The sequence below is a fragment of the Callorhinchus milii genome, unplaced genomic scaffold, assembly GCF_018977255.1.
Source record: "Callorhinchus milii isolate IMCB2004 unplaced genomic scaffold, IMCB_Cmil_1.0 Scaffold3, whole genome shotgun sequence".
Classification (NCBI taxonomy): Eukaryota; Metazoa; Chordata; class Chondrichthyes; order Chimaeriformes; family Callorhinchidae; genus Callorhinchus; species Callorhinchus milii.
Window position 1 is genome coordinate 29,355,302 of NW_024704744.1, and position 25,857 is coordinate 29,381,158.

General features: G+C 41.3%; 2 protein-coding genes and 1 pseudogene across 3 annotated transcripts; 1 reads left to right on the forward strand and 2 right to left on the reverse strand.

Annotated features, from left to right (window-relative positions):
• Positions 1 to 1,692: 1,692 nt before the first annotated feature.
• Positions 1,693 to 7,255, reverse strand: LOC121848526 (trace amine-associated receptor 1-like). The gene is given in 6 exon segments (XM_042332813.1): positions 1,693 to 1,907; positions 1,946 to 2,058; positions 2,060 to 2,173; positions 2,175 to 2,263; positions 2,347 to 2,404; positions 7,251 to 7,255. Coding segments are annotated over 6 exon segments (594 nt in total).
• On the forward strand, positions 5,280 to 12,679 carry LOC103182280 (oocyte zinc finger protein XlCOF6.1-like). 2 transcript variants are annotated; one of them, XM_007899228.2, is made up of 3 exons: positions 5,280 to 5,337; positions 5,803 to 5,910; positions 7,599 to 12,679. In XM_007899228.2, the coding sequence occupies exon 3, from the start codon at positions 7,629 to 7,631 to the stop codon at positions 8,913 to 8,915; it is 1,287 nt and encodes a 428-aa protein (XP_007897419.1). In that variant the 5' UTR covers positions 5,280 to 5,337; positions 5,803 to 5,910; positions 7,599 to 7,628; the 3' UTR covers positions 8,916 to 12,679. The 2 variants fall into 2 exon arrangements, with proteins under 2 accessions (XP_007897419.1, XP_042189304.1); XM_042333370.1 differs by lacking the exon at positions 5,280 to 5,337 and having other exon boundaries at positions 5,765 to 5,910.
• On the reverse strand, positions 11,321 to 23,996 carry LOC103182322 (annotated as a pseudogene).
• Positions 23,997 to 25,857: the final 1,861 nt, after the last annotated feature.

Consider the following 25,857-nt stretch of genomic DNA (forward strand, 5'->3'; position numbering starts at 1 on the left):
TTACTTTGGGAAGAAGCACAACAGAGAAAAATGGAAATTGGTGTAGACAAGTGTCAGGGGTTTCTGGTGCCGGGTTCCCTGGGTTCAATGAGATTCAAAAGCACTCTTGATTGACAGTGTTACTGGCATCTCGACTCTGCAAAAATCAACTCCTAAGTGTTCTTCTTCAGGAGCACTTGCATACATACGTATGTCCTCGCTGACTTGCATTATTTCGACTCTCAGGGGATCTGGGTTTGGAGGTCTTGCAAGTTGGCAAACATGAGTTTCTCTGTAGAAAACAAAGAAGGTGCTTTATCCATTGGCCAGCAATCATGCTACCATTTTCTAGAAGTGTTTGAACTAGACTATGAGCTCATGGTCAAAACTATTCACAGTAATTGGTTCATTTTTGAAGCAAGAACATATTCCTGCAAGTGGTTACTACATTTACATATTAATGAAACAAAATCACATTTCTTACAAGGGGCATTTAGAAATGCCTGTACTAGTAATTTCAATTGTACTTTGTTAGAAAGTGAATTAACCTGATCTCTTTCTAATCTAAAGTAAAAGATTATTGAGTCCAGTGTATTTTAAAATTCAAAATTGTATGTGAGATTTGCAGATTTTTTGTAAATGTTACTTTGATTATTTGGATATTGTAAGGATTTGTCTATGATCTGTCCACTACACAAATATTCCATGCCATCATGTTATTGACTAGACTCGTGATTGTGCTGTATTTTTCTACTTATTTTCCACTCTGAGCTTGATATATTTCCATCGTAAGCAAAGGTTCCAGTGGTTCCTCATGGGAATTGCAAACATTAAATATATAACCCGCATTCTGTATTGCACCACACACTGTATACTGTATATGTATCTTTTCACATAATGTTGCTCAATTAGGTATAGACCTGAACTGTAATCTCCAAACTCTAAAAATAAATGTTCCATGATCTGGAACTCCAAATTGTCATTCTATTGACATAAGTTAGTTAAACTGAGATTTTTTTTACTTACAACTGTTTGCAGGAGATGCCTATGAGCAGCAGGGTTCACTTGGAGGGAACATTGCTTTGTCAGCACATGATCAGCTCCTGCTGAAAGGACTATGTTCCCCCCATCCCCCCAGCACACCTCTATTTGGTTAAAGCAATGCTTGCAATTAATCTTCATTGGAAATGTTCTTCAGGGAGCAGGGAGCCATTAGGGAAAGCTCACTTTGCACATTATTTTTCTGGAAACAGCAGGCACATGGCATCAGGGACTTGAAGAACAGCTCAGATTCTTAGTGTTAATATGTTCAATGGTTAGGGCACATGTTTGTGTTTTCCCTAGATTTATACCTTGTTTGAGTAAAAGTATTGAACATTAGTTAGTTAGTTAGTTAGTTAGTTAGTTAGTTAGTTAGTTAGTTAGTTAGTTAGTTAGTTAGTTGAAGAAGGAACTAACTTGCATTTTATAGTGTCTTATATGTCAAAACGTCATATGATAACTATAGTTATATATATAGTTATATAGTTATATGATAACTGTAGCATTCTCTGTTCATATCAATGTGTACTAGAAACAGACAAGTCATGGGAAATACAGGAAGACTTGTATCTTTTTATTTTCTCGATAGTGCCCAATTTTTATTTTACATTTTAGTGCAGTTTACTCAGAATAAATGAATTCTCGAGGAATCGGATTGCAATATTTGAAGAATTAAATGGTTTTCAGAGCTTTTCTAAACCAGGAGTAAAAGAATGCATACAGCATGGAATTGAATGTAGAATTTAAGTAACCAACCCAGACTAGGGCACCAAACAGAACAGGTGGAGTTGAGTATCTTATAAAAGGGTCCAAAATATTGCAGACAAAAAATGGAGACCAGCAAAAGAGAAATACGCCCATCACTATTCCCAGGGTTTTTTGTGAAGCTATATTTTTTGTGAAGCTATATTTTTGTTTTCTTTGCATAACATAACATCAAAACTTGTGTGAAATTTGCAAAACAATTCTCTCAAATACCAACATGTTTCGATTGAACTGACCATGCTATAAGGCATAATTAAGCATCCCACCAAGATAAAAAGCCAATGAGAGAACAAGGTAATTGGTGGGTGTGTGGAGCTGTTTGAAGTGTGAGTTTGAAATGATCACTAACATGTTACCAAATAAAGTGACCAGAATTGCTAACAAGTATGTAAAGTGTGACACGGACACTAGTTGATTGGATTGTTTTTGCGCATGATCCATTCACAGATCCATAGCAAAATTCCACAGTTTCTGTGTTCTAAAAAATGCTTGTGTTCATTTTTGCTCTCCTTTAAAAAGTCTTCAGTATCAAATTTTCTGTTTTAGTTGAAAGCTCTTTGCCCAATCGTTCCTTCTTTGAACCATTCCTTTGTATTTCTGAAGTATTAAATTCTGGTAACTGTGAATGGAAAAAAAGTTAATGAAATGTTTTGAACCAGAGACCCCTTTATGCCTTTCATGGTAATGTAGTTTTCTAACTTATTCTGTAAATTTCAATTTATGTAAAATTTAGGAGAGTTATTTTAAATAGAGAGATATGGAATATTTTGATTTATGACAGCTTGCCTTTATTTACCACAGCATTTATGTGAAACACCAGTTCAAAGCCCTTATCTATGGGAGCAATGAACAATAATAATAATCATTGCATTTGATATAGTGCCTTATCACGTCGTTGAGATGTCTCAAAGCATATCGTAGAATATACTGTAAAGTGAATTGACTGTATATTTTGTGAGCTAAATGCGGCACCTAATTGCGCACAGCAGTGTCCCACAAACAGTATTGAGTGACCAAATATTTTTGAAGGGATTATTAGCCCTGGAAAGTGATCCGCCAATCAACTAACCAACTGGGTTCCTACTTACTGCTTGGTAAACAGAGGCGTGTGGAGTAAGGAAACTTGCCCAAGGTTCTGCCTGCCTGCTTGCAAAGCGAGTGCTCTAACCAACAGGACTCCACAATGAGCAAGATGCTGGAAAAATTTAGCGGTAACTCAAGGCACAATCAAAGATTTAGACTTTGAGATACAAGGAGATAGATAGCAAGGTAAAGTCATTTACAAGGGAATTGTGAAGGACAGAAGCAATATAATTGAAGGCTCATCCCAATGTTGGAGTGGAAGGAAGGAGCATGAATAGCAAGTCAGGGATAATAATGATATAACATTGTTATTATTATTAATGTTGGAGCAGAAGGAGCGCGAATAACAAGGCAGAGATAAAAGAGTAGAGAGTGTAGGCTGAGTGATAGAGCTGGAGAAAATGACACAGATAGGATGGAGCAAGACAATGGAAGGGTTTGAAAATTGATCCTTCATGAAACAGAAAGCGGTGGAACTTGATGAAGATATGGACAAAGGGAATGTGGAACCTTCTGTGAAACAGGGAAAGGGGAATATTGGAGAAATGTAGCACCGAGGTGACAAAGGGTTTCAGCATTGGCAGTGTTGAGATAAAGTGTAATTAACCAATGTTCTGGCTGTAGAAGACAATTCTGGTGATGCATCAAATGTAGGCTTGAATCTCAGCTCAGACTGAACAGCAATGTTATTAACACCAGATTCAGCCTAAGAGAGCAATTATGGATTATGTACTTCTGAGGGCTAAGAATTGTCAAAAAAAAGTTTTGTTTCAGATTTCCCTCATTAAAAGTTTCAAATGTTGCCCAGGTTGTCAGGGAAAATTAGTTGCGTAAGAATGCATTTGAGAAGATAAGTTATAGGGAAACAATTGACAGTGATTTGGGAAAAAATCCAACTCATCAACCAGTCAGGCTTCAGCAGATTCAATAATAGCTTTCAAAAGCGAATTGGATATTTACTTGAAAAGAAAACAAAATGCAGGGCTTTGGGGAAAGAGCGCAGGGGGTGGGGGGTGCGGGGTCCGACCAGTTGGTAGCTCTTTCAAGGAGACGAATGGTCTCCCTCTGTGCTGTAAGATTAAATGAAGCTATCTGGGTCCTAGGAGGAAGCAAAAACCCCTGGAGCTCCACTTCCTTCTCTCCCTCCCCCCCAAAAAAAAAATTTGAGGTGTAGGTTCAGGCACTAATAATGCTTCCAGGGCTTTTGGAAGAGAAGTTTGTCTGAGGTGCTAAAATAGGCAAAGCTTTGTGCCTCAAGAAGAAGGAGAACCTGTAATGCCTCTTACCCGTGCCCCCCCACCCCCAAAAAAAATAGGAGTTGACCGCTTTTGGAGATTAAACTGCGTTCAGGGGGGCGGAGATTATCAGGAGGTATAGGAATAGATTAGAAATCCTGCATCTTATGTGTTTGTTCACAAACATAAAGAAATAGGCTGTTCATGTAATGAAATTGCAGTTGAGCTATGTTATAATGCAGTGTTTTCGGATCCAATAAAATCCTAACCTGGCACTTTAGCAAGGCATGATAGTGGGCTTGACTGCATGCACACTAAAAGCAAAAAGTGGTCAATTTCTGGAACTCAGGGTGACTATCATCATCACTTCCTGGTTGCTGCAAATGTCAGAATTCAGGCATTTTTTTAGCACATGAAGCTAAAATGGCTGACTTCTGGGTTATTGGGTCACAAATGACACCACAACAGCAAGCGGTATCAGTGACCTGGAAGTCGACCATTTTAGTGCAAAAAGCTGCCCTATGAGCTGCCCTGTCCTTACGTACTGAATGGGGTCCACAGCCCAGCCCCATCCCAAGCAGGCTTTCATTATATTTTTTAAAAAAGTGGAGTCCTGTAGCTCAGTGGTAAGAACACTCCCTCATAAGTGAGAGACCTAGGTTCGATTCCTGGCAGGGCAAAACCTTAGGCAAGTTTCCTTACCCCACACGCCTGTTAATAATCCCTCAAGAAAAAATACAAAACAGTGACTTCAATCAACGACTGTTTGTGGGACACTGCTGTGCGCAATTGCCGCATTTCATCCACAAATATACAGTCAATTCATTATTATTATTTATAAAAAAGGGTTTTATAATGGGGTCTGTGCTGTAATTGTAAGTGAAATTATAATAATAATAATAATCCTTGCATTTGATATAGCGCTTTTCACATCTTCTAGATGTCTCAAAGTGCTTCACAGAATATATTGTAAAGTGAACTGACCGTATATTTGTCGGCGAAATGCGGCAGCCAATTACAAACTGCAGTGTCCCACAAACAGTTGTGGATTGAAGGGACCAACTTATTTATTTTCTTTTCTTGAGGGATTATTGTCAGGCGTGTGGAGTAAGGAAACTTGCTCAAGGTTTCGCCCTGCCGGTAATCAAAAGGTCTCTCCCTTGCAAGGCAAGTGCTCTAACCACTGAGCTACAGGACTCTGGATTATTGTTTTAATGGAAGCAAAATTCGACAGGTAATTTGCAAAATCATAAAGTCCTGTAAACAACAATGAAAGTTAATATTCAATTAATTTTAATCTTTGGGTGAGAAGGAAGTATGAACCAAGATTAAAAAGGAAGAACGCTATTTATTATCGCATAATGCAGGGAAGGGCAGTCTTTACGGCCACCTGAATCACAAGGCAGATGAATCAAATAGGGACTTAAAAGAGATGGTGTTCCAGATATGACTAAATAATAAGGTTGTACTTAACACATTTATCCACTTTGCCCCATTACCTCTGGAGCACCTGCCTCAAATCCTCTGCCTCATTCCTTATCTATCCAGCTTTAAATCCCAATTTAATACCCACCTCTTTAACCATGTCTATGGTCATCTCCCCCTTCTTTGCTCAGCATCCAATTTTGCCACTGTACAGCACTCTGAGATACTCTGTAAAGGTTGCTATGTAAGTGTAAGTTGTTCTTGTTTTATCCAGATTGCATTGAGCAAAACATCTATTCTGTGAGAATCTGTCCTGAGCCGCCCTTTGTCCAGACAAATACAGACAGATTGTGCCAGAACCTTGCCACATCTCAAGATCACGGTAAGTAAGTTTACTACAGACACAATATAATACCACACAAGCAGATTAAACCTCCAGCAGAAACACTTCTTTTCAGACTGATTCAGTGTGCTATTTTGATGATGTAGGTCACAAAAGAAAAACTATCATTAAGTGCATGTGTGTGGTATGTGTCCCACCCACTCTTCGGGGTGGAGCAGCTCTGAAATATGGAGCCCGGTTTTCACCCAAACCATTGCATATTTAATGAATAATAAATCAAACTAATGCTGAGAAATTAAATCACTTGACTTGGAGAGTATAATTTTAGGCTGCCAGGCAGCTCCAAATAATAATAAGCCTTGCATTTGATATAGTGCCTTATCACATCTTCGGGACGTCTCAAAGCTCTTCACAGAATATACTGTAAAGTGAATTGACTGTATTTTGTGGGTGAATCACGTCAGCCAATTGTGCACAGCAGTGTTCCACAAACAGTCGTGGATTGAGTGGCCAATTTATTTTTATTTAATTTTTTTGAAAGAATTATTACTCCTGGAAAAGCAATCCGCCAAGCGACTGACACCCAGGTACCTATTTACTGCTAGGTAACCAGAGACTTGTGGAGTAAGGAAACTTGCCCAATGTTTCGCCCTGCCCAGTTGAACCCAGGTCTCTCGCTTGAGAGGCGAGTGCTCTAACCACTGAGCTACAGGACTCCAAATACAATAAGTTGCATTTAGATAGTGCTCTTAACCTAGGGTAATGTCTTGAAGCCTTTAACAGTGGTGGAGGAAACAACCCTCCCTCCCCCCAATGATATTTATTAAACCAACAATTAATCAAATTAATAGCAATCGTAATGTTTTGATTCAGTGTATTTTCCTGATGAATTTACAGTCTGATTCAATGTAAATTAATGGGGCTGGGGGCACAACAGAGGATGGGTGAGAGTGATTGAGGGAATGGGTGGGGAGGAAGAAAAAGAGAGGAAGAGAGTGATTGAGGGAGAGTGAGAAACAGGCACGAAGAGGGGGGAGAGAGAGTAATTAAGAGAGAGGGAAGAGTGATTGATCGAGAGAGAGAAACAGCAAGTGAGGAGAGGGGAATTGAGGGTAGTGATCCGTGGTTCTCAAACAGGACATCTAGCCCTCAGCAGCCAACTGTCTCCAGTTGGAGCATCCTGCTCCATGTGAAACAATCTTTGTAAGAGTTTATATTCTAATAAAACAGTTCTGTTTTGAAGCCTGTTTGGTTGTGCGTTCATTGTAGAGTACATGTTTTCTGTACGTGAGGTATAGTACTGGGCAATACTGTATATGGAAAGAATTGGTACCATAGGTTTAATATGTATGGATTAAACATGGTACATCAACCTTTACCTCATTGTCACCAGCCAGTACAGTACTTGTACTTGTGATACGACTTATGCAAGTTTGATATATGATACAACTTATGCAAGTTTGACATAACTCATACTTTGCATAAGCATGTTAAAATGTAGGGTCCCAACTGATATGACTTGTGTGACGTTTACTGTAGAACCTCTGTAACATGGATGCTTTCAGAATTCTGTGGAGATCCAGGGTGGGCCCACATTATGGATGGGAAGTGATAATGTGTTGTGTAAGCATTTGGGTATAAATGAACAAGAAATGCCACAAAAAGAATATTTTTTTACAGTCAGTCAGGCTGAATTTGCAGCTAAAATCTTGTTTTGCTTATTTTAGATTACAAAACCCAGCGCAAGAATATTGAATATGGAAACTGACGTGAAGATGAAAGTTGAGAAAGAAACAAAATCTGCAATAAATGATCAGTTGGAAAAATCCCAGGCTCCAGGTCCCAGTCAGTCACCACCTGCCCTAGAGGCAGGCCACTATTCAGCATGTGAGAGAGGGTTCGTACCCTCACCAGAAGTGGAAAGCCTGGGCACTGACTCAGAAGATGGACCAGTGGAGTCCGGTGAGTGTAAGGAGGAGCTTTTCACGTCCATTGACCTGACGAAGCCTAAGCATATTCACACTGGAGAGAAACCCTTCGAGTGCATTGCTGGGAAACAAGAATTTTGCACATCGAGCAAACTGACCGAGCATGATCCCGAGCATGCTGGAGAGAAAGCCTTTGAATGCATGATGTGCGATAAGCACTTTTACACTGCTGGAGAGTTGATCGGGCACCAGAGTATTCACACAGTGGAGAGACCCTTTGAGTGCAACATGTGTCAAAAGCAGTTCTGTGGAGCCGGGGGCCTGAAAAAGCATCAACTGATTCACAGCGGTGAGAGACCGTTCGAGTGTGCCATATGTCAGAAGCAGTTCTATAACTCCACATACCTGGCGGTGCACCAGCGATTTCATACTGGGGAGAGGCCGTTCCAGTGCACCATCTGTCAGAAGAGGTTCTGCACATCCAGCCACCTCCGAGAGCATCAGAGAATCCACACTGGGGAGCGACCCTTTGCCTGCAAGGTGTGTGAGAAGAGGTTCTGTACTTCCAGTCACCTGACAGAGCATCAGCGAATCCACACTGGAGAGAGACCCTTTGCCTGCAGGATGTGTGACAAGAGGTTCTGTACATCCAGCCACCTGACAGAGCATCAGCGCTCGCACACCGGAGAGCGTCCGTTTGCCTGTAGGATGTGCGAGAAGAGGTTCTGTACGTCCAGCCACCTGACGGAGCACAAGCGAACCCACACCGGAGAGAGACCCTTCCCGTGCAGGATGTGTGACAAGAGGTTCTGCACTTCCAGTCACCGGAAGCAACATGAACGGAGTCACACTGGGATCAAGCCATTTGAGTGCGGCATCTGCCAGAAGAGGTATCCCACCTCGACTCACCTGACAATGCACCAGCAGACCCACACTGGAGAGAGGCCTTTTCAGTGTGACCTGTGCAAAAAACGCTTTTATCGATCCAATCACCTGATAGCCCACCAGCGCATACACCTGCGAGATAAACCATTTGCGTGCGAGGTGTGTAAGCAACGATTCTCCTCGGTCAACCTTTTTAAAGCACATCAGCAAACCCACATTCCAGAGAAATAGTTTTGGTATACGTTCAAGTGAAAAGCATCGATATTGAGCCCACATGAACCCTGCAGAGAAAACAATGTGAGCGTGTTTTGTGTGCGCGTGTGTATGTGTGTTTTTTTGGGGGGAAAAAAATAATACCTCTTCTTGCATATCCCTTATTGCCTTATCTTAACTCCTGGGAAACAAAATTGTTGCTACATCTGGTTAATGGACAGTGCACCTGGACCCCAAAAAGTTTGAAATACATGTGTGTTATAGACTATTTCTGACAAGTGTATCAACTAATTCACAATGAAGAGAAACAACTTGAATGGATTGCTGTCCTATCACTTAAACCATTCCTACATCCCTGCTGAAAAATGTGGATGTTGGGTTGGGATAGGATTAGGTCTTGACTATGTCCTGGATTCGTGGTCCAGGCTTTTAATTTGAATAATTGCAGTTGGGCAAGATTCTGGAAGGTGCCAGTGTGAGAACAGAACCCCAGTAGAAGGAAAACGGAGTCTCAATGCCTTCAAGAATGGGGATGGGAAGAAAAAAATGAAAGGAGGAAAATATATAGGAAAAGAGGGTGGGAATTAGAACAATACGATGAAAGGACTACTTTTTTCCTAGAAAGAAGGAACTTGCAGTTTTATTGCATCTTATCACGTTTGTGTCTCAAAGTGCTATAAAGTAATTACTATCAAGTGTAGTGACTTTCTTTTGTAAGCACACACGACAGTCATTTAGTGTGCAGCCGGCGTCTCAAACAGCCATGAGATGACTGATTTTATCTGGAGGATTGCTGTCCAGAATACCAGGAGAAAGTTCCTAATCTTTTCACATGGTGTCGTGGGATCTGTAACATCTACTCGAAGAGCAGGCGAATGGGACTTTGATGTTTCATTCGAAGGACATCGCCTCTTGACAATTGAGGCCAGCTCTCAGTACTGCACTGAAGGATCAGCCTGAAATTGTGAAAGACAACAGTGCAACCGATTGAGCCAAACTGACACCCTGCAGAGGGATTGACCATAATGTAGACCTCAAATTATTTCATGTCAGAAAATATCCAGACATGCCAGTGATCTGATTGTGCATCACCACCTCACATTATTTGAAAGTCCAACAAGCTTCAGACTTCATCACAAAGCAATTAAACCCACTATTACATTCAAATTAAACTGACTATTTTTCATTTAGGGGAGAAGCGTTACTCAAATCGGTATATATCAAGTAATAGAGGTCTACAACCTTGCGATGTTTTGATGTTCGTGTGTATCAATATGTATCAGCAACTAATTCCGTATATTGAAATTGTGGATGTTCCTAAGATTTGGGAAACGTTTCTTTTAGAATATGGAAATTAGAGGACTTGTAAATACACGCTTGAAAAATTTGCAACTGTGTAATGTGTGTGGGGGGAGGGATGAACAAGTATCTCCTAGGGGTGGGTTGGCTCTGCAGTGAATAGCAGAGTTGAGTCAGCTCTCTTTGGTAGGCTTGATCCATTACATGAGTGGGGGGGGCCCACAGTACTCCAGCGCACTGCGGATGGCTGACCATCCTGTCTTTCTGGTCAGTGGGACTTGGACATAGACATGCCACATAGGGATGTAATTCTTCTCACTTCACTTCTGATAATCCTGCAAGACAAGTTCTTAACTTCTGGCATTGGCAAGTGAGGTGTGCCCTTATAGGGGAGAGATCGCACACTTCAGAGCAGGTGAGCTGGAATTACAGATTCTTAAGTATAGCAATGGGTTTCTGCACAAAATTTGTCAAATATGATAAGAGGGTAGATAGAAGCAAGTTAATATCCCAAGGGACCCAAAGCAAGTTAGAATAGAGGATGAACAGTTGGTAACACATTTTATTGAATACTTCCTGTGTTTAATCAGGAAGGTCACAAAAAAATGTAATAATAAACATGTATTGTTTGAGCTGCAGGACTTTGACATTAGTGAAGCTAAGATTCTAGGTTGGAAGAATATGTCCAAATGATGGTGCTATTGAAAGGAGTGCATCGGGGGTCTGGCTGGGGACCCTTTCTGTTCCTTGTGTAGATTAATGGCCTGGATTTGCAGTCAGTACACAATAGTTTAATGTGCAGACAACACCCAAGTTAGAGGGAACTATGAAATGAGAGGAGGCAATGAAAGAGAGCTTGGTAGGGTTTCCACGTGGATCCATCTCTGGTAAAGGAAGTTCAATACAACTAATAAGTGCAGGTACATAGAAGACGTGTGTACCCTTTGGATGGTATAGAATTTTCCACGGTGGAATTCGCAAAAAGACCTGGGGATGTCAGCTGACTCATCATCCACCATGTTTGAATAGTGTAAGGCAGGAATAAATTAGGTAAATAGGGTGCAGGACTATAATGCCAGATCAGTTGAGTTTATATCCCTAGAAGTCATGCTCAAGCTAAACAGTTATGAGCAGGCCTCACCTGGAGTACGGTGTATAGTTCTAGATGCCACGGCATCTAGGGACTGGCCAGGGCCTAAAATATAGAGAAGAGTAACAAAGAACGGTCCCCTATTTCAGAGGGATTTCTGTGACCTGGGATGCCCTCCCGATGTGAAAGGCGCTATATAAATGCAATTTGTTGTTGTTAGATGAGCTATAAGGAATCATTAAATAAATTTGTCCTCTTAAACCTTGCAACATGAGACATCTCAGAGGTGACCTTATAGAGGTTTACAATAATAAAATATGAGGCTTGCATTTGGCACAGTGTCTATATTGTCAAAACACTTGACACTCAAAATTTCTGTTAAGTGTATCGACTATTTTGTAGACAAACACAGTGATTAATTTGTGCATCGCAATGTCTCACAAACAGCCATGAAACGAATGACCAATTTATTTGGAGAGTTGTTGGCTCGACACTAGGAGAAAATCATTTTTCTCTTCAAATAGTGTCATAGGATCTTTAATATCCATTTAAAGAGGTAGTAAAGCCCTCAATTTAATATTTTGTAGGATGGCATCTCCAACAGTGCAACCCTCCCCAGCACTGTATTGTTGGAATGTCAGCTCAGACTGAGCTGAAAGTCACAATGTGGGGTGTCAACCTACAACCTTTTCACTCAGAGGTGAGAGTGCTACCAACTGTGCCAGGCTGATGTATGTAGAAGATGCTGTATAGAAGACATAGAAAAAATATTTAGAAGATTCTAAGTGCAACTAAGCAAGTGAACCAAGAACAATATTTTTAAAAGCGTCAAGACAGCACAGATGCAGGGTTATGAAGAGCAATTTCAGAATAAACACCAGGAAGCATTTGTTAATGGATGATCATTGAATTGGGTTATCGGGAAGGATGGTTGAAGCCAGACATGACTCATTTAAGAAACTACTTGATGAGCTGATGGAAAGATAATATTTTGGATGGATGAGATTACATGGGTTAATGGGCCTTCATCGGAACTTCTTTTGTAATGATAAGACTTCCTGCTAACCAAAATACACACCAATCTTACAAAATGTTTCAAACCAATTTACTTTGTGCAAAGAATTCTCAGTCTAATGCAGCACAGAGTGATGGAAAATTTATTGAAACCTGATTCTGTATATTCTGAAAATTTGTGGGATTTGAGGAAGGGTTAATTTTCCTACTGGTAAACGAGTGAACAGGGAAGTGCTGTATAACCAACTTTAAAATTGTATTGTAACCTTTAACTTGGCTCTAATTTAACAGTCTGTTTTGTGTAAAATGTTGATTTTAAATAATTGCAATTTAGTTCAGTAACAGTGTGTTACAATAAAATCTTGATTTATCCTTCATATGTGATTCATGCAGCTGTCAATCATGTCATATCTTTCAATCACCCAGAATAGTGACAGATCGTATGGAACAACTCTTAAAGTTTATGTAGGAGCCCTCAATGTATAAATCGTGTTAAGTGCAGCAATGCACCGTACCAATATAAAACATGTTTCAATAACAACATACACTCATATAGCACCTTTCATTAAAAGAATATCACAAAGCATTTCACAAAATAAAGATCATTTGAAGTGCAATGAATGTTGTAACTTTTCATAGTACATGTCCAGCTAGGACCACCTTATCCATGTTGGCCTTGGCTCCCAGGGATGAGTATGTGTCCATACCTCCAGGTTCTCCACATGAGCTAAGACGGTTCTCTTTCACAGTTATGAGCATTCAGCAAAGTGGGTTTCCTTTGGCCTGTTTGTGAAGTCCAGGACCAAGTAGGGGAGGATTAATTCCCTGGAATACAAATTTACATTATATATAATATCAGGAGGATGTCTGAAGGTGATGGACAGTGCAGGGTTTGTATCCGCGCTGGCTGTGGGGGCTGGGAGATAGCCCAAATCACAGTCAAAGAGGAAGGTCTTGAGGCAAAGTGACATAGGCCTAGATAGACTGAATAACCCAACGACCAATGGTGGGGTGGGGCACATGAAGCAAGCTGGTGTCTGCTGAGTGTAAGGACTTGCTTGGTTGGTAGTTTGAGGTTGTTGCAGAGGTATGAAGGGAGGGAGGAACTCCATGGTTTTAAACTCGATCTGCTGGGGGATAGGGGGCCAATGGAGTTGGGCGAGATTGGGAGTGATAGGCTCATGGAGGAAAGGACACAAGATGCAAAATTATGGATAATCTGAAGCTTGTGAAGTGAAGAGGTGGGTAGTCCAGTGAGCAAAGCGTTGGCATGTATGTGGATTAGGGTCCAGGCAGCCCAAGAGGATAGGGATTAGCGGAAGCAAACAATGTTACGGAGGTGGGGGAAAGCTGAGCAGGTCAGAGCATGAATGTAAGGTTTAAAGGATACTACATCTGATTGGGTCCAAATCCCTGACTGTCCAGCGCCTAGAGACATCCTCCTGATGTGAAAGGCACTATAGAAATTAAATTTTGTATTGTATTGCAAGTCGAGCAAGATATTGAGGTTCTGCACAGGCTCCATAGTTTGATGCTGTCAAATCCAGTTTAATGCTGCTGAGAAGGTGCTGACAGGAGCCAAGTACGAGAGCTTCCATCTAGTTGATATTCAACTGGAGAAAGTTACAGCTCATCCAGTACTTGATGTGCATTGAAGGCAGATGTCCATTGAATAGCTAATGAAGAAAATCTGGGATGACGCTGCTAGTACATGGCACCTTGAGTTCTTGAACACATATTCATATATCCAGGGCTTGAAATCCACTTTTATATACAGAGCAGGCAATAAGAGCGCGCATTTCAATTGTGCCTTTCATATGGAATTAATAACTTGGAGTTCCTTACTTGGTGGGGTTCAAGCAGCTTTTATTGAAGCTCGATACTTCCAATTGGTGGAACCATCAAACTCAAGGTAGGGATGTATGTCCAAGCTGTGGGCAGGTGGATGTTGGCAATGCTCTCACACATTTCATGCTGAGATGCGTTGCTCACCAAGAAACTTACAGGGAGTTCATGGTGCCTGCTATCCATTTAGTGAGAAAACAAACCTGTTTTTGTCAGATGTCAAATGACAACTAGTGACTATCTAGGGAGAGGTGGAGGGTAAATGGGTCTCCTTGGGGCTGAGCTGGTTCTGAGTTGATGTTCTTGGAATGTCAGAACTGAGTCAACCCTGTGGCGGTCTCCATAGTCTCATTCCTGAGCCAATAAGGTCTGCAGTATTCTAAGGCAGGGCAAAACCTTGGGCAAGTTTCCTTACTCCACACACCTAATAATAATCCCTCCAAAAAACAAAACAATAATAAATTGGTCATTTTCAATCCACGACTGTTTGTGGGACATTGCTGTGCGTAATTGGCTGCCGCGTTCGCCCACAAATATACAGTCAATTCACTTTATAGTATATTCTGTGAAGCGCTTTGGGACGTGTAGAAGATGTGAAAAGCGCTGTATCAAATGCAAGGATTATTATTATTATGATAGACCAGCCAGACTGACATGCTGGCAGGATTTTATCTAGGGAGAGAGACAAAAAAAATCCCTAAAAGAAAAATTGGTGGTCACTCAATCTACGACTGTTTGTGGGGCACTGCTGTGTAGAATTGGCTACTACATTTTGCCCACAAATTATAATCAATTCACTTTACAGTATCTTCTGTGAAGCACTTTGAGGCATCTAGAAGACGTGATCAGGCGCTATATATCACATGCAAGGATTATTATTATTATTTTGAGGAGCATATCAGTCACTGGGAGAAGGGATTTATTCCCACTCGGCTCTTGTTAACCTGCAATCCAAAGTCCTAAAAAAAAGGATAAAGTGGTGGGAGTTGGGCATGGAGTGGGAAAGTTGCCAGACAAAACTCTCAGTTGCAAGCAGTATGGTCTCAGTTAGTTATACTCCAGCAGTACATCAGTACATATTCTGGAGTCCCCAAGCCTTGGTTCTCACCAATCCATGCCTAATGCTGTCCAGATTTAGGAAAACAGGGTTTATCCCTCTAGGCAGAAAGTGCAAATTCCACTACAAAAACACAGAAATGTTCATGTGGTACGTGTATGTAGAACTCTTAGTCTGTATTGGTACTCTTAAGGATAGTAATGGGTTTAGCATGTGTCAGATACCCAGCTGACCAAAAGTGGGATGATCAGCTGTCAACAATGCTTTGGATTGAGGACATGTTTACACCTCTAATTCTCAGTCTCATGAGTCAGATAGGCTGTTTCACTCCATGAATGGAAGGATTATTTTAGTATGGACACAAAGACTTCATTCTGTATAATTGTCATCTCTGGTTAAACACTATCATATCCCCTTGCGATCCATCAGAGGTTCCATTGTTTCCTTGACCACATACTTGCTTGAATGATATTTATAAATACTTTATATTGTTTTGTACGTCTATCCTTCTGCAGTACTAATCTACTCTAATTTTCTACTCTATTTTTAACCAATCTCTTAGCTCTCTTAGCCTACCTCATATGATACTTCTTAGTCCTCTTCTACCCATACACACACTGCTTATCCAGCTATGGCTACCACTGGGGCTTTGGAGTTCAGGTTAATGATAGCTGAGAGGAAAGAATCACAGCCCTCGGTTAAAATAGTCCATAATTCCTTTTAAAAGGTAATCAAACATATGCTTTAAAAGAGACGTATTAGAAGGTATAGGCTGTGAGTAAAATTGGAAATCTGGACATTAAAATCTGCATAATTCTCTCAAAAGTGTGACTTTTTTTCTCAAAAATTCTGAATGCCCCGTGGTTGATAGTGTTGGTAATATTACCCTCCGCTGACCCGGATAAGACACCCCTTGACAGTTAACAAGGTTACTGCTGAAGACTGGTTACTTTGGCGGTGCATATTCCCATTAAGTAAGCAGCAGTGAAGCACAGATATATTGCGGCTCAGTCCATCAGCATCCAGCAGGAAACAGTGATACCTTTGTTCTGCTAACTTCTCCGCTGTGAGCTATAATGCTGTTTTATACAATAGTATACAGAGGAGAGAGGAAGGGGTTTTGGGAGATCTCATGTGTCCAGACTTGCTGAGAAATCAAAAGAAGCTGGAAAGATTCTCAGAAGAATTTATCTGATCCAGATCCTGCTGAAAGCAGGTATCAGGAGAGTGAAATCCCTTAGATCTTTTTTCCTCCTGGGAGTGGGGTTATTCCAAAGTCAGCAGCAAAACATCAACCTAATGCAAATCCCATTCTGCACAAAGAAAGAAAGTTTTATTTCCAAGGTCACTTTCACTGCCAACGGACCCCACAGACCCACAGATGTGAGGTGCAATACTGCTTCTAATGCAACACAAGTGTAAAGTAAGGGTGGATTTAATAATAATAATAATAATAATCCTTGCATTTGATATAGCACTTTTCACGTCGGGAGGACGTCCCAAAGCGCTTCACAGAACACACTGTAAAGTGAATTGACTGTATATTTGTGGGCGAACGCGGCAGCCAATTGCGCACAGCAATGTCCCACAAACAGTCGTAGATTGAAAATGACCAATTTTTATTATTGTTTTTTTTTTTGGAGGGATTATTTTTAGGCGTGTGGAGTAAGGAAACTTGCCCAAGGTTTCGCCCTCTGCCTGGAATTGAACTCAGGTCTCTCACTTGCAAAGCGAGTGCTCTAACCACTGAGCTACAGGACTCCTAATTTAGAGGCTGTGGTGCTGTCAATTACATGCCCATTTGAATATTTTGTATGTACAGTGCTCAGGGGAGATCCTGAATGCTTATTCTTGTTTTCACTAACCTACAAAACCTTAAATCGTGAAAATTATACACTTAAATGTAGCAAATATAGTTTAATATTGTGCATAAAAATGACCAGCATAGAGTAGTAATATATGGACAATTTACCACACAGTGACAAGAATACTGAATACAATTCTGGTCACTATTACATTAGGGTCATCTTGGCATTTGAGATGGCAACTGCACTTATATGTGGAATCAGACACTCGAGTTATAAAGAGAACTAGAGAAATGGTAAATGTTCAAACTATGGAAGAGAAAATCTTACTACAATAATCAAGATCTTAAACAGTGTTCATAAACTGATCCCTAATAACTACTAATACTCTAATGTATTTTACATAACCACAGCTCTACAATGATGGGGGGCACTTAATCTCAGAAGATGGACATCCAGGTTAGATTTAATTTAATGTGGACCCATATTTTTCTTGTCATCGCTTACTGCTTACAGATTATATCTACAAGGGAACTCCATTATAACGGCCTTCAATATAGCACTGTCTTGCATATTGAGGCGGCTAGATAATAGATCCTGACATCTTGTGACATTAAAACATGAAAATCTCATTAACATGGGAATAACATTGGTCGTTTATGAGGCATATCACGAGAATAGTGTAAGGAATGCAGAGCTTCTGGCTGTAATTTCAAGTATTGAACTGAATTGAACTGTTGCTCTATCGTCCGTGACGTCATGGAAACCTGAGTGCTGACCAGCTGTGCTTGTTTTGTGCCCTGGTTTATAACAGTGGTTGGAGTTTCTGGATCCTATTATTGTGGGGTTCCTCTGCATATATGAAAAAGGATTTTTTTTAGGATTGTCATCAGCATTTTTATGTACAATTCTACTCTGATTGTTTACCTTCTAACCTGTTTTCAATAGGTTTTATGTTTCTTGGCCAGCCACTGGGTTTCTGACAATGCGGAAACCGTTGGTTTTATAATCTACCCAATTGTTCTGTACAACACATTCAATCTGTGTTTTGAAAACTTCTTCCTTATCCCCAATACTATAATACACTACATACAGTACGAATTTAGCTGTTTTGGCCTTTTTAATCTGTTGCACCTTGACTACCATGAATTTCTATTGAATTGAACCTTTTATTCAATTGAACCTTTACTGATTTGTGGACATTTTCTGCTTTAGGCAGTAATTCACTTTTGCTTAACGTGAATAAAGCCTACAGGGGCTACAAGGTGGACACACCAAAGAAGCCACTTTCATTTTATTTTTGCGAGAACGTAGAACACACATTTTTACAAAAATCTTACATGGAAATATATCCAAGAGCTTCACAGGTCATTTACTGTCAAGTGAAAGGATTAGTGTAAGAAGCAAACAGCTATTTGCAGTAGACTGGTCCCATACACATCTACGAGCTAACCTGGAAGATTGCTGGCCTCTTCTATTTTTAATATTATCATGATGTTCACCTAAAGAGGCAGATGGTACCTCACTTTAATGTGCATCCAAAATACAGCACATTCAACAAGGCAATCTTCTTTCAATGTTGGCCTAGACTAGAAGCTCAATTCCCTACTGGGGTTAAACCCACAAACTTTAAATCCAGAGGTGAGAGTGCTACCAAGTGAGCCAGGCTGATACTTTAAATTACATTTGTATTTTTTAAAGGGGCAAAAAGATACTCTCAATCCTCAGTGGAAATACGTAATTACGATCAGGTAGGTTGTGGAGCTAAAGTTTCTATACTTGTCTTTTTTTATTTGTTTAGATTTCGAAGTCAGAGAAGGCACAATGATATTGGAGACAAGTGTGAAGGTTGAAGAAAGACCAGAAGAAATGAATATTGTAGAAAGTTGTTTTTCCCTCACAGTGCAACAAAAACCCGCCCAAACTGAGCATGAAGCCACCCAATCTGGCAATACTGGTAGCAGTTAGAAATTCGGATCAACACTCACACCAGTGAGAAATTCTTCCAGTGCTGCTCAGTGCTAGAAGCGATTTAGCTCCAGTCAGTGCAATGACCAGTATGGGCAGGTAGGGCAGGTTGGGCAGCTTCACGCCCAATTGGGCAAGATTCTGTTGTGCTGTGTGTGAAAAAAAACTTTGAGCAGGTGCCGAATTTTAATTTAAACTTGCAAAACGTTTTTGTTTCCTCATGCCCTTTTAAAGACCTTTTTTTATCAAGTTTCAAAAAGCACCAACCTGAATTGGCAACTCCCTCTGCTACCCACAAACGAGGCAACATGCAATATTACCCACAAAATATACAGTCTATTCATTTTATAGTGACTGTATATCTTGTGAAGCATTATGAGATGTCTCGAAGATGTGATAAGGCGCTATACCAAATGCAAGGATTATTATTAATATTGGGCCACTTTGGGGCTAGTGATTAGTGGACTTCGGGCTACAAATCTATTGTAATTTCTGAAATAAAAATGGACGTCAGCAGGTCTGGCAACATCTATGGAGAGAGGAAAGTGGGTTAAAAATAATAATTTGGTCACTTCAATCAACGACTATTTGTGGGACACTGCTGTGTGCAATTGGCTGCTGTGTTTCGCCCACAAATATATACAGTCAATTCACTTTATAGTATATTCTGTGAAGCGCTTTGAGACGTCTAGAAGACATGATAAGGCGCTGTATCAAGTGCAAGGATTATTATTACTATTACATAACATTTCAGGTCGATGACCTTTTGTCTATTGTAATTTCTGGCCATTCTGACCCTGCACCAATAGACATACCACACCCAGCAGGCTGAGCAGACATCAGCGAACTCACATGAGGGAGAGAAAAAAACTTTGAAACGTAGCACGTGTAACAAGAGGTTCTACGGGCCCAGCACAGGAGGCAGTGGGTAAGAATAGTCTTTAGTCTTAACTGAGTAAAACTCGGGTCAAGAGTTGGTCCCCTTTAAGACAGGCTTGACTGACAGGTCCATCAGCCAATCAGAGGTGAGAATGCCCCCCATGAGCAGCCCACCACACCAGATGTGGGCGGGTACCATTGGGAGAGAGGCTGGAATTGGCTGATGATCTGTCAGTCAAGCCAACATCTCGCCTGCCTTAAAGGGACCGACCCTTTCACTGGGTTTTGCTCAGAGGGAGCCTTGCCGGATGGGGCTACTCGGAGGACTGGCTTTCCCCTCCCAGCTCCCCTTAAAGCGATGAGCTGTAAATAGATTCTGAGGCTTGGGCCGAGCCTCCTCTAGCACTAACCACCGCCGTCTTAGTGCCCAGTGCTCTGACCACAAGTAATGTCCCACTAACATGGAATGAGTAAACAAACATCGGGACAATCTCTCTTTCCTTTCCAAACAGTGCCGTGGGATCTTTAACATCCACCTGCACAGGCAAACCTGACCTGCGTTTAATGTCCTGATCCAAAGGACGGCACCTCCGACAGTGCAGCCCACCCCATTGCATTGCAGTGTCAGCTTATGTGGCATCAAGTGCCGACATGGGGCTTGAACCCACAATCTTCTGACCCGGAGGTGAGAGTGCTACAAACTGAATCAGGCCGACACACCTAAAGCAGCATGAGCGACAGCCAGCTGGGAGCCACCGGCGAATACACACCGGAGAGAAGGCCTCGGAGTGCATTACGTGAAAAAAAAGCCTTTTAAGGACTTTGTTGACAAGTGGCAGTGTCAGCGCGGTCACTCTGGGGAGAGGCTGCGTGTGTGCTGAGTGCAGGGCCCGTAGACACTTAGCATTGCATCAGAGGACATGCACTGGAGAGAGAAACCATGAGTGCACTGTGTGCAAACACAGATATCTGATCCCAGCCCTCTGACCAGACACCAGATAACACACAATACGGAGTGAGTGTCCCAAGCAATTGCGGCTGGTGACATTTTCGACAGTTGAGGCAATCTGTAAGTTTGCCTAACCAAGCAATCGTGTTATCGTGGCAAAGGGCCCTTCGCTGACTGGGAGACGTGGGTACTCTAGTGCTTCCCTTGCCTCCCCTGACAAGTTGCCACTGGTCTGAATAGGGAGCGATGGGAGAAAGTGATTTGTGCAGTGCTCTCAACTGCCAATGGATCAGGACAAATACTCTTTGCATTTGATATAACGCGTTGAGAGGTCCCAATGCGCTTCATGGAATATACCGCAAAGTGAATTGACTGTATATATTTGTGGGTGAATACTGTAATTGAAACGGAAAAATATAAAAAGGTATGGAGAAACAACAGGGTGTTTGTCTGTCAGATAATTCTGAGAGAGCTAACGGACACAATAGACAGAATGGTCTTTTTCTGAAATCTGATTCTGTGCATCAAATCTGTAAAGAAGCCTGAAAATTTTCCTCTGATACATTAGTTATTGATGGATAATGAATTATCCAATAATTCTATAATAAACAAAGGATAATTATTGACCAAATTATATTGATGAAACGTTGCAGCAGGTGTTTAAAATAAATAAAAAATAAAGCTTGTTTTATTTAGCATTGCATCGTTGGTAGTGAAGATGAGCTTTAATTCACTCATTCAGCTCTTATCGCTTTGCAAGTGAGAGACCCGGGTTTGATTCCCGGCAGGGAGAAATGTTGGGCAAGTTTCCTTACTCCATACTCCTGATAATAATCCTTCATCAAAAAAATAATAATTTGGTCACTCAATCCACTACTGTTTATGGGAAACTGCTGTGCGCAATTGGCTGCCGCGTTTCGCCCACAAATATGGTCAATTCACTTTACAGTATATCCTGTGAAGCGCTTTGAGACGTCTTGGAAACATGAAAAGCTCTATATCAAATTCAAGGATTATTATTATTATTACGTGCAAAGCAAGCTGCTGTGCTACTAAGTAATGAACCAGAAACTGGAGTCATTTAGTGTTGGAAAGTGTAGCAGCTCAGAGCATTACATTGCCTCAGGGTTCAGATTGCACTACAATTATTCAAACATATTTGTGAGCAGGAGCCTGCGACAGGGGAATATTGTTGTTTATCTCGACTGACACAAACAGTGCTGATCATAACAAGAGCTGGAAATAATCCTCGAGACCTTAGCTTCCGGGTGAGTCAAGTTCTAGCAAAGGCAGCAGCACACGATCGCTGATTGCCGATCCCAGGCGGGCAGCACGACAATGTATTTCCGAGGTTATCTTGAAGTTGACATGAGATTGCGTGTATCACACTGAAAAGCGAGGTGCAGTGATCATTTACACGTCACTTTCCAGCCTGCATCACTGCGAAGTGCATTTTACAGGCTGCCATCTTGTAGGTTCACATGCCATTGCAATCTGTTTGTCTCTGCAGTTGCTTGTCTACTTTCAAAATACTTGCAAGGTGTTAGCTAACAGGAAGCTGCGATGTTTTAAAAATATATAACTGACTTCTGACCTCATCTGTTTTTAATGTGTTTTCCTTTGTTTGTTTATTTTATGTTTGCACAACAACAACAAATTACATTTGTAACGCGCCTTTCACGTCGAGAGGACGTCCCAAGACCCTGGACAGTCAGGGATTTGGACCCGAGCTGGGGATTGGGATCAGGAGGGGTGGAGGGCAGGGAGGGTAGGGGTAGGAGGGTGGCTGAAGACAACGGTCGAAGAAAAGGGTCTTGAGACAGGCCTTGAAGGAGGCAAGGGAGATAGCAAGGCAAAGGGAATGTGGGATGGAGTTCCAAAGGGTGGGGTAGAGAGGCTGAATGCCGACTGTCGATGGTGGAGCGGGCCATTTGCTGGACGTGGAGTAGGCGGGGGCTTGCTGAGCAGAGGGGCAGGTTGATATGGTGTTAGCAGAGCTTCAGAGATAGGTAAGACGAAAACTGATGCACCAGATAAAGACCGGCAAGGTCCAAACCAAATCCGACATTTCTCTGACTCATTCCCTTCAAGTTTTTTTACATAGTGTGTAAATTCAATCACATCTGAGGTATATCTTAAACTGCACCATTGAAATGACGGAGCAAGGTGACCAGAGTAGAACAACTTATCTCCTGTGCAGCAGATTTCAAACTTAACATCTGTGTTATGTTTTATTAGATTATAAAGAAATAGCTGAACCCGTTGAACGTTCGCTTGCAACCAAAGGATCCAATATGGAATGTAGATTTACACACAGACAGACACACAGACAAATATTTCGTCTTTATCAATACTGGGACGACTCCTGTGGGTGGACTCCTTTTGGAAGGACTCAGTGGGAGGACTCCTGTTGGTAGGACTCCCGTTGTGGGCCTGTAGCTCCCATGATAACCCCCAAAATCTGCCATACATTTGTTGTAGAATATATTGGTATAGATGTATCTCTTTAGAAGGGTGTGTGCTTTCCTCTGTCGCTACCTTGTTGCAGAATACCATGCATACCTCATATTTTGGGGCTTAATTAAGGCATTTTTTAAATGTAGCTCATCAATGATCGGAGATCCCCCGAAAAAAAAATGCCCATGACACTCTCGCAATGACAGACCTTTCCAATGAGGTATAAATCATGTCTAGGTCAATCGTTTATTGCGTTATTGGCGGACGCACACACACAGACAGATACTTTGTCTTTATTAGTATAGATGAGTAAATCCACTGAGTTTGCAAACTGGTCTGAATGTGGAAACACAAACAGCAATGGAATGTATAGTAACAAATACATCTGGAGTGTCTGTCACAGCTGGAAATCGCCAGACCCCACCAATCCTGTAGGACATTGCTGTCATTGTACAGTATGTGGAAAGGGGCTCGGGTATCTGACACGGTTGGAAGACGTAACAATATATAATAATAATACTACTACTAATAATAATGATGCAAAGCTTTTTATCCTTGAAGGGCTCTTCTGAGGCTGAGATACCCATAAGCTCCTGTTGTGTTGCTCGCAATAGCACACCAGGTCTGCTGAAGCCTTTGAATCCCTTACTTTCTCAATACAGGCTTGTGTTCTGAGCTGTTGTGCTAACCTCCTCGCTGGCACCAGGTTGTTTGTATCGGGCATTTTTGATGACATTTTCAGGGGTGCGAACTGCGGACACAGAGTGGTGCGATGAAGCTGTGTCCTCACATGGTGATTCATTGTATCTTAGTCGCACAAGCCACCTGACTACAACAGTCACGAATAAACCAGTTAACGTTTCTCATTTTCAGCAAAGACTCTTCAGAATATTTGGTGCAGTGCCTTTTCACGTCGGGAGAACATCCCAAGGTGTTGGATAGTCAAGGATTTGGATCTGCTGATGTTAATCATCGCTCACATCTCAGACCCTTCACTGCTGCTGCTGTTGCTGCCGCCTCCTGCCTCCTTTCAATGAAAAGCCTGGGAATATCACACTAAAATGTGTGCTGCTTGCCAAAAGGGATTCTACACATCCAGCAATCTGAAAACTCATGAACAAACACACAGAGGAGAGATTTGAATGAAACTCGTGTCACGAGTTTTGTTTTAAATCCAGCGCTTTGAGAATGCACCAGAAAATCACACTGGGGCAAGGCCTTTCGATAACGTATGTGGTCAGTGGTTTTTCACACCATGTTCATTGATTTCACACCTGGTCACGCGCAAGGGAGGTAAACTATTCAAATGCACATGTGAAAAGCACCTTTGCATGTAACACAATTGAATACAATCTATTGCACCTCTGCTCACCTGTCATCACACCAATGAACACACACTGGGCTCAAACAGTTGGAATGCACCACTTGTGAAAAAACAATTTTGCAGGTCTGGGGCTCCATCTTCACACCTGTGCAAACGGCGAGAAAGCATATTGGGGGCTAGGGATTTTGCATATTCCCAGTACCAGTTGATACATGATTGCCGTGCTGGGATAGCACGCATTATTGGATATGCCATCCTTTGGATGAGACATTAAACTGAGGTCCTGCTTGTTCAGGTGGATGTTAAAGATCCCATGGCACAAAGAGAAGGGAGTTTTCTTTCTTCCCAGTGACCCAGCCAACAACACCCCAAATAAAATTGTTCATTTACTCCATGGATCCTGTAGCTCAGTGGTTAGAGCACTCGCTTTGCAAGCGAGAGACCTGAGTTCAATTCCAGGCAGGGCGAAACCTTGGGCAAGTTTCCTTACTCCACACGGCTAATAATAATCCCTCCAAAAACCAAAAACAATAATAAATTGGTCATTTTCCATCTACGACTGTTTGTGGGACATTGGTGTGCGCAATTGGCTGCCGCGTTTGCCCACAAATATACAGTCAATTCACTTTACAGTGTGTTCTGTGAAGCGCTTTGGGACGTCCTCCCGACGTGAAAAGCGCTATATCAAATGCAAGGATTATTATTATATTATTATATTATTATGGATGTTTCTCGGACATTACTGGGGGCAGATTGACTGCATCATTTGCCTACACATTACACAGTCATTGCACTTTGCAATGAATCCTGTGAATTCACCTGTTTGCCTATAAAATGCACAATTACTGGAGTTTACAGTAAATCCTGTGAATACATAATACAACTACTATTGATAATAAAGGTACTGTTCTCAATACATTTTACAATTTATAGCAATATAAGACATTGGTGTTGATATGTACTCAACCTTGAAAATATTACTTATTCTTCAAACAAAGCTTCCATAAAAGACTTTTTTTTCACAGGACACACTTTCAGAACAGACTAGCTCATCTGCTTCCACATAAAATCAGATAGTTTGTTTCAACACAAAAGCATTTCCACAAAATAGAAAAAAAAAGCCACACATATAATATTTTTAGACTGAGTGACCGTACTAGAAACCTTAGGATGCTTGGCTCACATGAACAGGTTGGAGCCAATTAAAATGTTTGCCATTTGGGTGCTTTTGGTTATGATCCCAGCTCTTCAATAACACCAACAACATTGTTTT

What these genes read in the sequence shown, in the direction of transcription:
- LOC103182280 (XM_007899228.2), top strand. Translation starts at nt 7,629, where the DNA reads ATGGAAACTGACGTGAAGATGAAAGTTGAGAAAGAAACAAAATCTGCA.